Source organism: Seriola aureovittata, chromosome 6 (genome assembly GCF_021018895.1).
Source record: "Seriola aureovittata isolate HTS-2021-v1 ecotype China chromosome 6, ASM2101889v1, whole genome shotgun sequence".
Taxonomy (NCBI): Eukaryota; Metazoa; Chordata; class Actinopteri; order Carangiformes; family Carangidae; genus Seriola; species Seriola aureovittata.
In genome coordinates this window covers 17384694-17399887 of record NC_079369.1, presented here as the reverse complement: position 1 = coordinate 17399887, position 15194 = coordinate 17384694, and the positions used below count along the sequence as shown (strand labels likewise).

At 40.3% G+C, this 15194-nt stretch overlaps 1 protein-coding gene across 1 annotated transcript in view; it reads left to right on the top strand.

The window, feature by feature from the left end:
• Positions 1 to 490: 490 nt before the first annotated feature.
• LOC130171512 (low-density lipoprotein receptor-related protein 8-like) overlaps positions 491 to 15194 on the top strand; it is a 19106-nt gene continuing 4402 nt past the window's right edge. The window contains exons 1-11 of the mRNA XM_056379571.1: positions 491 to 703; positions 1719 to 1853; positions 4268 to 4651; positions 6909 to 7028; positions 7279 to 7404; positions 8811 to 8982; positions 12123 to 12332; positions 12980 to 13098; positions 13365 to 13504; positions 14746 to 14887; positions 15044 to 15194. The exon at positions 15044 to 15194 is cut by the window's right edge and continues 47 nt beyond it. Coding sequence (XP_056235546.1) covers positions 643 to 703; positions 1719 to 1853; positions 4268 to 4651; positions 6909 to 7028; positions 7279 to 7404; positions 8811 to 8982; positions 12123 to 12332; positions 12980 to 13098; positions 13365 to 13504; positions 14746 to 14887; positions 15044 to 15194 — 1760 coding nt within the window. The 5' untranslated portion in view covers positions 491 to 642. The remainder of the gene's footprint in view (positions 704 to 1718; positions 1854 to 4267; positions 4652 to 6908; positions 7029 to 7278; positions 7405 to 8810; positions 8983 to 12122; positions 12333 to 12979; positions 13099 to 13364; positions 13505 to 14745; positions 14888 to 15043) is intronic.

Sequence of the window (15194 nt, the reverse complement as noted above, 5' to 3'; positions counted from 1 at the left end):
ACGGAACATGTTTTGGCGTCATCAACGTAAAGTGTCACAAAGTGCTGTCCCATTCTTTCTTTATACCATCTGAACGCTTGAGGCCTGAGGGGGCGAGGGGAGCTGGGATTGAACCAGAAGCAAAGTTCAGCTTCAACCTGCGAGGGGGTCCAATCAACAAACTTGACTGGAAACACCTGGGTAGGTGTGTGCAGGACATGTGAATACACCGATGAGCTGTTTGATGACAGAAGATACACACTTAAAGGTGAGCACTTAATGTAGAGCAGCCTATAATATGATGTAGTCTGTAATATTTAGTACCAGACTAGAAAATATCCAGTTTTAATCGACAGAATGTTAATATTTTAGACCTGTAGAGAACAGGTTACACCCGGAAACCACTTAATTTAAACGTATTTAGCATCTTTGTGTTTGTTAAAAAAAAAGTAAATAAAATAATTCAATTAATTAATTAAAAAAAACGTCTCCAGTAGAAAATAAATAAGGTGTCATGTTTCATTAACAAATCTGCAGGTTGACTGCATGGTTGTACATGGTTATGTAGCCTACTATAATTAATACGTCCATGTGGTTGACAGGAGCTACTCTTGCGTCATATTTCTGCGCCGCGTGGGCTTGCAGCCGTGGAGGACATATAACATGGGACACCTTGGAGGTTTATTTCTTTTGGTCGTCTCCGTTTCGTGGCATTATATTCTGGGTAAGATGCTGATAAGACTTGTGCATGTGTGTGAGAAGAGCGATCTGGGTGCGTTCGCCGATATTTGGAGAAAGCGGAAGGACTTAATGAGAGTTTACAGTCGAGCAGAGCACCCCTCACTTTGAATGAAGTCTGTTTACCGTGCAAACTGAAGTGAACTTGGTTCTTGACCTGTTATGTTTTCATTGCTTCTTTGCTGCATGTGTGCGAAATTTACCAATAGAAAGCCGGAAAGATGGTAAGATAAAATTTAAAAAAGGGTCCACTCTTCAGATGTTATCAGACTCCTTGTGCAAGCGTTTGAATTAAAGTCACCTTTTGGGGCATTTTGGGTATTTAAATATAAACTTAATATTTACATATTTAATTAAAATACTTAGTCATTTGTAAGTGTATGTGCACGGTGCATTTTCAATGTAGTTCTCCAAGCCCAATGATTCCAAATTTGCTTATTATTGTTATTATTAAAATCACATTTTGAGCAGGTAATCTGTGAAATGATTCTGGACAGTCTGCCTTCACACAGAATCACCAATAAAATGGAGATTTCAAGGTCAATTAAATTAATTTTCTGCAGTTTTTGGTGTTTTTCTGACATAAGATGTGATCGAACACAAGTGAAGAGAGCAAAACTGCTGTGAAATGGTATATTTTATCCATTAATTGAATAACTTCAGTCTTATCCTAGAGGCTTTATGTCAACACATGATGTTTAAAAGAAATTGAACAACTGAACAATATGATTGTTTATTTTTGTTGTTTGGCATATGCTCATTTTTTTGTTAATCAATTCAAATAATTCATAAAATGCATATCAGACTTTGTTGATGATAATTGATAATCTTTTGAATGTCTTTCCAGGTTTCCAGGACTTTAGTTTAATGAGTTGTCATGTTTTTTCAAGCTATCATTCTTGCCCTGTTATATGATTAATTTATTGTCTTTTATGATGCCTTTGATTATCGACCGACATCCTGCACACTGACAATGAAGTGTGTGTTTGCACATCTTTCAGGTTCCGCAGGCCACTCTCTGCCCGCCTGCCATGAGCAGCTGGAGTTCAGGTGCAGCGATGGTTCATGCATCTCGGGCCTGAAGTTGTGTGACAGTCACACAGACTGCAAGGATGGTTCAGATGAGCAGCACTGCAGTGAGTCCCATGTTGAAAACATGATTCCATTCCATACACACACAGACATGCACTTTGGTTTGGGTTTCACAAGCTCCCTTTTTCTTTTTTTTTAAGTTGCACTCACATAAATGAAAACAAAACTGGCATTTCTTGTCACTTTAAATAATGTACTAAGCATGTAGCAATTGTAGCAATTTAAGACATTAAAAGGCATTAAGCCAGAAAATAACAAACAGGAAAGTATAAAAGACATGATTTTAAAGAGTCTAATGAAACAGAAGTTAAAAATAAGTAAATCATTAAAAAAGATTACATTGCAGTGTCATTCAAGTTTCATTTCATGAAAAGCGGTGATTTTAATTTAAACAAACAGAGTTGGAGCAGACCTGTTCCAGATATATGACTAAAAGAACACTTAATGCTGCTTCTCTATAATTACTGAAATGATCCATTAATTGAAAGAAATTTTCAAGTAACTACAGCATTTCCCTCTTCAGTCGATAGCGATAGAGAGGGTTCGGCAGATGGATGGATAGATGGATAGATGGATTGTTTTGGCATGATAAGGGTTAATACAAGACTGAAGTCACCCATTCCTGACACCCAGGTGAGAGCGATGCCATATGAAAGCAAAAACTGACACAGACAAGTCTGAAAATGTGACTCTGAAGTCTTCTAACAACAGAAGTAACTGCAGATGCATTATTATAAGCTCAGCACCATTCCTACAATTGTTACATATTGTACCTATAAACACACACTGCGCTATTGGGGCTATAGAGAACATTGTGTCTGTAGAGTCCACAGTCGGTGGACTCTACAGACCAAAGGTGATTGTGTGGGATTTTCCCCGTTCTGACTCGTCAATGGCATCATAACAACACAAATGGTGTCAAAGTCTAACAGGTTCAGAAAATCACTATATCTAATTCATATGTTCATATGCCCTTTTACCTACAATTGCCTTATTAAACATACAGTATTGTGTAATGGAGCTGATTATATCAGCCTGAAGGCAGAGCTGTGTTCAGCTCTTCTGGATTGTTTTTCTATTTTAAAACTTGAAAGAAAGTCTTGAATTACAAATTTTGCCATATGTTCATCTTATCTTAATTATCTCAATTCCACAATTTTTGCAAAACAGGATATTGGCCTACTTATACTTATATATTTGTATATCCTTTGTGATTTTTTTTTTTTTTTTTTAATTTCTGTGCTACAAAGATATCCTATCATTTTCTGCAAGGTGTGGAAAAGTGCCATTGTAGAGTTTTGTTTTATAATCCAGTTGAAGTCATTAGCGACTTCGATATAGAATTCCAGAAGGATTTAGTGATCAGCATAACCTTTCTGCAGAGCAGAAAAACCCTGCAGGAGAAAAAATTCTAAAAGGATTTACTGTGATTTGTGGGATGAAAATAAACATTGCTGATGTAAGAGGCTGCAGGTATGAATATTGGCAGTGTTGCTCAGACGGTAGGGACGTGAGACTTAGACCTGAAATTCCCTGGTCTGACTGTCTGCCAGGAAAATGCAGAAAGTGAACAAGATTTACTTTCTTCTCTTCAGAAGTGCAGGACTCAGCAGCAGTGGACTGTGCTTACACTGGAGCTCAGTGGGAAAAGAGCAAATGAATAAAAGAAAGAGGAAATGATCTGTCCTCAGTCACAGAACAGTTGAACACAGTCCAATACAGTTTTGTGTTTTTGGCATACAACAGGGATTTTGTTCATTTTTGAAAAACATGATTTTTATAATGGATGTCTATGAGAGGAATGTTTCAACTAGGCTCAAACCCACGCAGCCTTCAGAGCCTGCTGCTCCGACAGAGACAGACAAAGTTCTGTTTATGTACAATTAGTAACAATTACATTTGTTTAAAAGAGCTGTCATGGGTCAGTGTTTGCACTGCAGTCTAGTAAACAGCAGGTTGGAGTTCAGTGCCTGGCGAAGGCAAACACATGATCCTGGCACCTCTGCTCAGATAATACAAGTCGACCGACTGGGCACAAGTGTCTGATTTCACGTCTTTTAGTTTATGGGCAATTACACTGCTCCTTAACAAAAGTGAAATGGCTTCTTCCAGGAGTTGTGTTGGCTTGGTGGCTTGCACTGCAGTTTCATAAACAGAAGCTTCAGAGTTGAATCTCCAGTAAGCAGTAGCTGCTGCAGCATGTCCCAGCACTCACACACACTTTCTTCAGAAAATACATTCGCTTGTTAATTTTTGTTGCTTTCTCTGCATAAACACACTAGAAATCAGATGAATAAACTGGTTTTATCCCAGGATGTGGGATACCCTAATGTTTCTGCTAATGTTAGTTATCTGAAAAAAGCTACTATGTCACCAACTGTAAACACACAAAGTCATTCAGACTGTATTGGTAGTGAAGCCTTTTAGGACTCATTGCTGTAACTCTCACTCTTCACAGGTCACGCGAGGTGTAAGAAAGATGAATTTGCATGCCGCAGCAGACGGTGCATCTCTAAACGTTTCCTATGCAACGGCGTAGATGACTGTGGTGACGGGAGCGACGAGGATTCCTGCCAGAACTGCCCCCCCCCCTTCTTCTCCTGCGGGTTGTCTGACATTTGTCTGCCCAGACATAAGCTGTGTGATGGACGGACAGACTGCAAGGACGGGTGGGATGAGAGCCAGGAATTGTGTGGGTTGACGCAACCTCGCCCCCAAACATCTCCCAAATGTGCAGCTTCAGAGTTTCAGTGTGGAAATGGCCAGTGCATCAGCCAGGCCTGGAGGTGTGACCACTCACCGGACTGCTCTGATGGCAGCGATGAGGACGACTGTAGACTGTGTAAGTGATGCGATTCTCCTGTTTGTACTTGGAAAAATGTTGACTTTGCCAAAACCCAAAGAAATGTAGCATAAGAACAAGTCTCTAACTTCTGCCACCACCAGCTATTATGTTACATTCATTCGGCAGATGCTTTAATCCAAAGCAGTTTACATTTTTGGAATAAGAATAAAGGATCCAACCGATATTTCTCCCACCTACGTTTGGAGGAATTTGAGGTTCAGTGGCTCAAGGACCCTTCAATATATGTACTGTCAGGAATAGAACCAGCGACCCTATGATTAACATCCAACCTGCTCTAGCACCTCATAGATCCAAATTACAAGAAGTCTTAATAGTACAGCATACATACAACATTAAAATTAACATTTTAGACAACAGTGTTCTTCCAACTTCTTCCAAGGCAACACTTTGGGAACCCCCTTTCCTGTTTCAACATGACATAGCCCCCATGCAGAAAGCCCACAAGTCCATAAAGAAATGGTTTTCCCAGTTTGCTTTGCACAGAACGCTGACCTCAACCCCGTTCAGCACCTTTGAGCCAGGTCTTATAGCATCAGTGTCTGACCTAACTAAAAGCAGGCACTTTCTCAAAACTAGGTAGTTTATACGAAGTGCAAGTGGATCGCGCCTGAAAAGGCAAGTGTTAGTGTATAGCTGCTCATAAAAGCCACCCACACTTGACGGTGAACTGACAAGTCTGCCATCACCTGGCAGCGAGACACGATAATTGTTCAAATAAGAATAAAGGAGCATACTTCTTAAGAGTACATCATTTCATTGTACTGCACACACACACAAAATGACTGTGTGGAAAATGGACAAGGAGAGCTTGAGAGGGAGAAGTTGAGACCCTGATTAACCTCTCGCTCGACACAGCTGGCCAGTTGCTGCGCGCAGTTGAAGAGTTACAAAAATTGCTAAATATAGCCCTTCCAATTGTGACTTTGGAAAAGTGTGGTGGAGGAAGTTTTCAGACGCTGTTCAACTATTTGACAAGCTCTTCAGTTGAAGCTTACTGATGCCTTTATGATCAGGTGCTTGAATGGGAGCGAGTTCCTGCAGCCAGGTTCTGAAATCGAGTGGAAGCTGTTAAAGCAGAAAAAATACTGTCTATGGTTTTGAATGAGATGCTCAACCAACACGCATGGGTCTAACATTCAGTTTTCCACATAAAGAATAGCCAGCGGAGGGCAGTATAGCACTAATTTATACCACACAGAAATACAGAAAGACTCTGATCATCTTGATAGATGCTACTCCTCATGCTCCTCTATTTTGTATGGGTAACAGGGTCATAAGCTAATCCTGTGTCCTCTAACGGTAACCTGCAGGAATGCAGCAAAATCACACGTAAATCTTTATGAACTTGATGGGGAGTGTCATAAATTTCCTGTTGGTGGAGAGAATGTTGTTATTTAAAGTGAGTTATAACAGCTAAAGTCTTAACTGGTAGTCAAGGATATCTTATCTTATATAGACATAAATATATATATATATATATTTATGTCCATATAAGGTCTCACAGCTGACAGTGCGTATCAGCACAAAAACCAAGCCATGAGGAGGAAGGAACTGCTTCCAGAGCTGAGAGACAGGATTGTGTCGAGGCGCAGGCGGGGGAAGGATGTGGAAAAATTCTGCTGCATTGAAGGTTCCCAGAGCTCAGTGACCTCTGTAAATCTTAAATGGAAGAAGAACCGGGACTCTACCTAGAGAGTGTTGTGCTATTGTTTCCTCAGCTGTTGTTTCCCAAGTCAAGAACCTCAACACCTAAACATTTGTGTGGATACTTTTTAGTTGTGCTATTGTCGTGGCTCTAGGGAAACTGATGTTGGTCAGTCCCCCATTTCATCCAGGCTGTAATATCTCAGCAGAGATTTCTATGAAATAAGGTATAGACAATAGTCCTATGGACTTGGTGACCCTTTGACCTTTCTTCTAATGTCACCAGCAGGTCAAATTTTTTCACTTATTCTATGAACATGAATGTGACATGAATATCATCAAGAAAAAATGTGTTGCATCATGAGCTGCATTATCAACAACAGATGTGCTTGCTGTCTTCCCCGATATGATTGTTTACTGTCACAGTGAAATAATCCTCAAACTCATATGAACACTATCTGTCATTTGGCGCATCATGTTTGCAACTCAAACATTGTGTAGACGTGAACATGAACAAAGAAGCTTAACCTTTTATCACACTAACAAACATCAGGGTACACCACTGATGATGTAGCGTTTGCTCCTGCAGATCAGAACCTGTGCCAGGTCAATAATGGAGGCTGTTCTCACGAGTGCGTGGACCAGCCAATGGGTTTCCTCTGTCTCTGTCCTGACAACATGAGGCTGGTCATGGACAGCCAGTGTGAGGGTGAGTGGCAGCTTGTTGGAGTTTTACATCACCAGTTATAAAGATTTGTCCTGACCCAAAACACAATACATTTATGAAAGGGAGGGTTATTGTGTTATTATTATTATTTTTTTTTTTAAGGGTGGGTTCATTTTTCTGTTACATAGTATTTGTATCATAACGTGAAAGTATACGAGCTATGAAGTAATGATAGCTGGGCTTCCATGTATTTTTAACAGTCTCGTTTTCAAGTATTCGCTCTTCCATGTAGATGTCGACATGTGCCTGGAAACAGATGTGTGTGATCAGCTGTGTGTTCACATGAACGGCAGCCTCACCTGCGACTGCCTTGAGGGCTACACCATGAATCCAACAACCAGAGAGTGCAAGGCCAAAGGTGAGAAATAAATGGTGTGTATAACTGGTAACTAGCCACTGGCAGCATGAAGGTTTAAGATTCTTTCATGCTTTGATGTTTGATCCCAGGCCTTTCTTCCTTGTAGCAAAAACATTTACCTTCTGTGCAAACTTTATGTTAATGACAAACCCACCAGGAAACACTGTGCAAATTCTAAATAGTTCATACAAATCTGCCAAGCAGCAGTGAGTTTTTCATCACTCATCCCCTCCTCAGTGTGACTGATTGAGCCGTTTGTCTCTACTTTCTCCAGCATGGGAAAAAAGTCTCACTTGCTCAGCATAAACAGGCAGATCCTCACATATCTAGTTGCACTATGAAATTACTTACTAGATAACTAACTAAATTTAAATATGGGCATTTGCGGTGTGATGTAGCATCTCAGTTCATTCTTTATTTCAGGGAAGAAGACATGCATAACAAGTTAAATAAACAAGTTCTTTCTTGCTTTCTGTCAAACTTGTTTCCTTCCTTCCTTCCTTTTCGCCTGCTTGACCAGAAATACAGTACAAGTCCAAGTTTGGACCTCCTTTAATTAAATTTAAAAAATTTTCTCTAGTGGTAGTATTTTCTACATTTTAGAATGATTACGTAGTAAACAGGAAAGTGTAAACAAAGCAAACGTTTTAGATTCCCCAAAGTAACCCCCTTTGTGCTATGATGACAGCTTTGGACACTCTTGGCATTCTTTGAATAGTTTTATGATGTGGTCACCTGGAATGGTTTTTTCCAACACTCTTGAAGGAGTTCCCAAAAATAATGTATTTTAACCATGTACCAGATTTAATGTAATAATAAAATATATTTTAACCCCACCTTAAACAAAAAACAGTAAGTCTGAGCTGAGTCTAAGTGGTCCCAGTGGAAGTGGAAATGGAAAGAAAGGTTAGTGGGAAAAATACAGTGAGCCATATTACAGGATTTTCACTAAACACATTGAGGTTGTGTATGTGTGTCTGCCCTAATGTTTGGTGAGTACCCTCAGTCTGCTATTGTGTGACACTCGAACTGGTTCCGCCTTTGACTTATTTACATTGTAAAAGTAAGTACGGCTGTACAAACGTATTAGGTGACGGGGATCAGTTCACCAGAGACGTACTTATTGAACAAGCCCCACATAATCCTCAGGAGCCCATTATTTCCATTGTGATCTGCTGTTGTGTGACGTGGTTGGTTGTTGTTGAACTATCTACTATAACTAACTATGATACTTGAGTTTTGCTACAGATGACAAAACATGAACCTAGCATTTTGCACACTTCAATAGATAACGTCACAGTATTAAGTTTAAAATACCTCCAGATATTTTCACCAGAATCAGCAGAGAGAGAAATGGCAACTTTGAGAAACTTCATTCTTATTGTGATTTCTTTATATGCTTTCAGGAGATGAAGCTCAGCTGGTTTTCACCTCTTCTAAAGGAATGCAACGGAGCAGCATCCCTGGTACAGAGCACAGGGAACTGGCCCCACATTTACCAGGACCGGGGCCTGTGGCAGCCTTGATCTCAAACAGCACACTGTACTGGGCCCAGAAAGGACGAGGCTCCATATACAGGTACCAGAGTGGAACTGTAGCTGCTGCTTCCACCAAACACCTCTTCATTTACTAAACCCGAAGGGATGCTCGGGGGGAGGTCAAAAACACAATCTGTGATCCCAAAGCAAACCAACTGATAAACCACCTACCCATCCATTTTCAACACTTATCTGTGTTTGGTTAGCTGTGGCAGCAGAGTAAGCAAGATAGTTCACTAGTTCACCAGAGATAATAATTTACAGGGTGGATTGTGGTATGTAACCCCCTGTTTCTCTGATACAGTTGTGACCAAAATTATTAGCCCCCCAGGAATTATGGAACATTTTCCTAAAATTCTTCCCAATGTTTGCAGCATTGATAAAACTCAATATAATCAAACATTCACCAGTGCTTTTTAGTAGCTTTTGGTACATTTTGTTATATAAAAAACATTTTAGGCTTGCTTTATATCAAATATAGAGAAAAATGGGGATGTCAAAAATATTAGCCCCCATGATGAGGAGGTCAGTAATATTTCCCCCCATGTGAATTCTTGCCTTCAAAAACACACCTAATTAACCAATCAGCTTCCAAACCACACCTGTGCAGTCAATTGGCTTCCTAACTACACCTGGACATTCAATCAGCATAAAAGGACTCCAAGGAACAGGGCACTTGAACACATTATTGAGAGGGACTACTTTTGCTCACCATGCCAATGCCAAAGGAAATCGGTCTTGAGCTCAGAAAGAAGATAGTGGAGGCTCATGATAAGGGGGAAGGCTACACTGCCATTTCCAAGCGTTTCACAGTGTCTAGAACCACTGTACGTTGCATCATTGCCAAGTACAAGGAGACAAATTCTGTAAGAAACAAACCTGGACGTGGTCGTAAGTGCAAGATTCCAAAAACTCCGGAGAGGAAAATTGTCAGAGATGTCAGCAAGAATCCCTGGACATCTGCCAAGATGATTGTTGCTGACCTGGCCTCTTCTGGAGTTGATGTTTAAAGGAGCACAGTAGTGAGGGCTCTCCATCGTGGTGGGCTTCATGGCCATCGTCCAAGAAGAACCCCTTTACTCAAAGAGCGGCACATCAAAGCCAGACTGAGGTTTGCCCGTGAACATTTGAAAGGTAAAGATGAGTTTTGGAAGTCTGATGAGACTAAACTGGAATTTTTTGGGCACATGGATGTTGCTTATGTTTGGTGAAGAAAGGGAGAGGCCTTGAACCCTAAGACACAGTTCCCATAGTTAAACATGGTGGTGGGAGCATCATGCTGTGGGGCTGTTTTGCAGCCTCAGGCACAGGGAGCCTTGTTTGGGTGCATGGCATCTTGAAAAAAGAAAATTATGTTGACATTTTGAGGGATAATATGCAGAAATCAGCTCGTAGTCTATCCTTAGGTCGTCGCTGGGTCTTCCAACAAGACAATGACCCAAAGCACACATCGAAATTGGTCCAACAATTCCTCAAGGATACCAAAACCAAGGTCCTGGAGTGGCCCGCACAGAGCCCAGACCTCAATCCTATTGAGAATCTGTGGAAGGTGCTCAAAGTCAATGTCCATGCTCGAAAACCATGCAATTTGGACCAGCTGGAACAATTTGCAATGGAAGAATGGGCCAAAATCCCTCAGGAGACCTGTGCCAACCTGGTAAAGAACTCCTCTAAGAGGTTGTTGTCAGTTGTGGCTCAGAAAGGGTACACTATTGACTATTAATGGCCAGGGGGCTAATAATTTTGGATTTCTCATTTTTGCCCTTTTTTGTTTCAACTCATTGTATCAATAAGATATCCTAATCAAACTTGTCAACTTTTGTCTTTGTAGTGTATTTGTTTCTAAAATAACAAACAAGTGTTGTTAATGGCCATTTCCATGGAGAAATCAAGAGTTTTGTCTAATTTCATAAGGGGGGCTAATAATTTTGGTCACAACTGTAACTTATGAATCAGATGTCCAGGAGGTTATTACTGGCAGCCGAATTATCCACAGAGATCCTCCCATAACAAACGGACCAGGGGATTAAAACCAGTAAAAACAATGAAAAAAGCAGTTTCACTTTAAAAATCTGTGATTTGTCAACACACTTCGGCAGACACAGGATGTCTCAGAGCGAATAGGAGCTGAGCTGCCTAACATTTGCCTGCCTCTGATAACTTAAGATCCAGATGTCCGATAACTAAAATCATTCATTCGGTTAAAATGTTAAATATAAAACTAAAAAAAAACAAATGAAACGGATCGTTACCCTGATTAAAATCACAGGTTTCCCCCAGTTGGGATAATGTAAGTACACAACGTAAAAAAATGTAACATACGTGTAGTCTTATTTATTTATTTATTTATTTTAAAAGGCATTTTGCTTTGCATCAGTGTAGTTTAATCCCTGTGCGGAACATAGAGGCTGGTAAATTGAAGAAAAGGGATCCTGTTAGATTTTAGTGCACAAACTCCTTTTTGTCCAAAATAAAAGATAATCAATTAATTGAAACAAAAACATTTGTAAATAGATAGATGCCTCTGATCCTTTCCTACACTATAGATGGAGATAAAGGCTACAGCCATCCAGTGCTGTGAGGCTTGAATAAATGCCAACATCAGTATGCCAACATGCCCCCGATGACAATGCCTGCATGCTGATGTTTAGCAGGTGTAATGTTTACCATGTTCACTATCTTAGTTTAGCATGTTAGCATGCCACCGCTTGCTAGCTAGCGCTAAACACTTTGGAGGATGGGAATGAAATTAGTCTTGCTGGTATTTGGTTATAAGATAAAGCGAGGGAGTGAAATTTTGACTTGATGAGGCGATCGCCAAACTTATTACAATTCATACCAAAGATGACACCAATCTGTCTACCAAATGTCATGGCAATCTATCCAATGGTTTTTGAGATATTTCACTGAAAACAAAAAATGTCAACCTATTCGTGGCGCTAGACGAAAGGTAAGTTGATCACCACAGAATATCTGTACAAATTTCATGACTATACATCCAGTAAATCATGAGGTATTTTAGTCTCGACCAAAGTGGTGGATCGTCCGACATCACCATCCCTAGCGTTATGCCTATTGATCATAGTTCTTTGGTTGCATTTTAGTTTTAAATTTTCAATCATGATGGGAAGCGGTGAATGAACCTGATGCTATATCTTTTTATCCGTGTTTGTTTCTCAGGGTCTCCATGGATGGAAAGGATGCCATGCTAGTGCTGAAAGTTAAAGGTTCAGTGTCCGCCCTGGCTGTGGACTGGATCCACCAGCTCCTGTACTGGACCAGCATGGAGAGTGGTTCTGTTAATGTCGGCCTGCTGGACGGTTCTGCACAGCGTCAGCTCATCACAGGGCTGGACAAACCTTCTGCAGTGGCTGTGGATCCTCTCCAGGGGTAGGACGGCACAGGAATTTACATTTTATTTTAATTAATAGTAAACCACGTCATCAGGGAAGTTAAGTGATGTTCAAAGCAAGTCAGCAGGATTATTAAAAGCTTTAGCTGTGATTACACACTCTTTAAATTACAGATATTTGTTTTAAAGGCTTTTGACAAGGTGTTTCTGAGCTAACAACACGAGTTAGGAGGGTAACCACAAGACTTTTTATTTATGGGAGAGGAACAGTTAACAGCAGCTGCACATGAAAGATAGCTGTGTTTAAAGTGCTGTTCATGCATCTCGTGAGTCAGTGTTAAGAGTGAGAGATCTGGATTTTTGGTTCATATATTACCAGCCTTTTGGTTCTCCCCTCAAATACAATTAGGTCCAGCAAGTAGCTTAGCTTATTCATTTTATTCTTGTTTCTTTTCTTTTTCTTTGTTAAAGCACTATTTGTTTGCCAACATGGAGAAATAGAACATTGTGAATAACTTTGTAATAACTTTCTTGTCTGGCTTTTAATACACTGTTTCAGAAAAATGCACAAAAAAGACAGATGCAATAAATATAAGCTAATGAGGAACAATGAGGAAAAAAAAAAAACAAGAATCTTATCACATAACTCAGCAGGATTTTGCATTAGCTGCATTTGTTTTCTCAGGTTGCTTTTTTGGGCTCAATGTGGCAGCTTCCCAAAGATTGAGAGAGCCAGCTTGGACGGCCGGGACAGGATTACTCTGGTCACCTCCTTGATACGCCACCCTGTTGCCCTCTCTCTGGGTATGTTCTGATATATGCTACAGAAAGTTTTGAATCTCTGTGGAACTTGCAGAAGGTTTTAAAATCTGTATTTTTCTTACGTTTGTTGTCAAATCTATCAAAGTTGATGGGGACAATCCTAGCTTTCCCTTTAAAACAAGAACATTATGAATGTATTCATGCTCTGAGGGCTGACTGCCATCACAGGTAAGTTGAGTGTATTTGAATAAGTCCTTCAGTACTACAGTTTATTGTGCCCATTAATGTGTCCATGTGTTTTTCTCTAGATGTACCTCGCCAGCTGCTGTACTGGGTTGATCAGGGAATGAGAAGCATCTCCAGAGTAAATCTAGAAGGCCGGGAACGTAAAACAGTGGTCGAGTCTAACGGCTATCTGGATCGTCCCTTGGGACTGGCTGTGTTTGAGGTAAAACAACATTACAGCCCCGTGTTGGAATGGAGGTTGAGTGGTGTACTCATGCCTTTCACCTAGTGCATACTGGCACAGTCTTTTGCCACCCATGAGCTGGAAAAAAATGGGTGAATGTGGTAGAATAAAAGTAACAAAGCAAAGACCTCAGCAACTATAATGACACTCAGGCTTGGACAACATCTCCCTCTACTAAACTCACACAGAAGAAATTACAAAACTCGAAATGACAAAAGGTGGTATATCGCCATTTTAAGTGCTACTGTAGTCTGATTTGAAACCTGTATATATACATATATGTGTACTCTGTGCCACTAATCCTAATGCAGAACAAAGTGAGGAGTGAGTTCCCCTCATTTCCTTTATATTTAATCTCTCTAAATCTTTGACCTTTGACCACTTAATTCTAATTAGTTCATCCTTGAGTCGAAGTAAATGTTTGTACCAAATTCGCAGAAATTCCCTAAAGGCCTTACTGAGATCACGTTCACAAGAATGGAAGGGAAAGAAATTTTGAGTTTCATATATTTAATATTTGAATCTCATATCCGCTTCCATACTATTGACACAGCAATATTTTTAACTTAATTTTCCAATAACTTTTCTGGGTTTTTTTGGGGGGAGGTTTTTTTCTCCTCATTTTTTTTTTTTTCTTCTCTAATGTTTCTGACGAGGAAAGAGATTTTGTTTTTACTAACATAACAGTGGCATTATTGACCACTAGTGGCACTATGGTGCAAGGTTTTGATGATGGCGTTTCCGCCTTGTCTTCTACTAGAAACATTTAATATGGTCACATGAGTGGCTGGAACAACGAGCTGCGAGCTACACCTGCATCTCAGACTGGCCACTGCGGTGGGAAATGAAATGCATTCACCTCAAAGACTGGCCATGTAATGTCCCTTGGTTTCACGCTATTCCACTGGTTGACAGTTGGAGAAGGTAAAATATATAGAAAATGAATCAAATAACACAATGTCACAAAGTGCTTCACTTTAATTAGACATTTAATATAAAACAAATAAATTTGAGGAAATTGAGGTTTCCTTACTTTACTGAGGAAGGAAACTGATTCAGCACATTTGTTGGGCCTCAAGGACAGACAGCATTTGTTGAGAAACACTGAATATAAACATAACTGGTTACTGTCCTTAACTCAACCCAACTTATAATGAAAACCATTTCTCCTGTTTTATAGTGAAGCGATTGCTGCTAAGTGTCTCTCTGTTTTGATTCAGGGTTTTGTGTATTGGAGTGAAGAAGTTACACGCTCCATCTGCCGAGCAAACAAGCACAATGGCCGCCAACTTCAAGTACTGCTGACAAATATTACCTCGCCAGGCAGTGTGGTCATCTCTCAGCCTGTTCTTCAGCCAAATGGTACGACACAACAGCAATTTCTGCACTGGCTTCATGATTGTTTTTTAATTTTTGTGTTAGGCACACACTTCATGAAAAGTGTGGTAAATAAACAGATTACAGCCACCTCACCATCACTGATTCCTCTGGACTGACCATATTCTGCTGGTTTTTAAGGGCCATCTGTGTGTGGACGTCCCGGGACAATGTGCCAGCATAAGTGTGTTGTCAACCTGCTGTCTGACATCCCAGAGTTCAGCTGCATTTTCCCAGAAACACAACAAAATAAGTCTCAATCATTTCCTGCTATCTCTCGCACCGTGCCTGC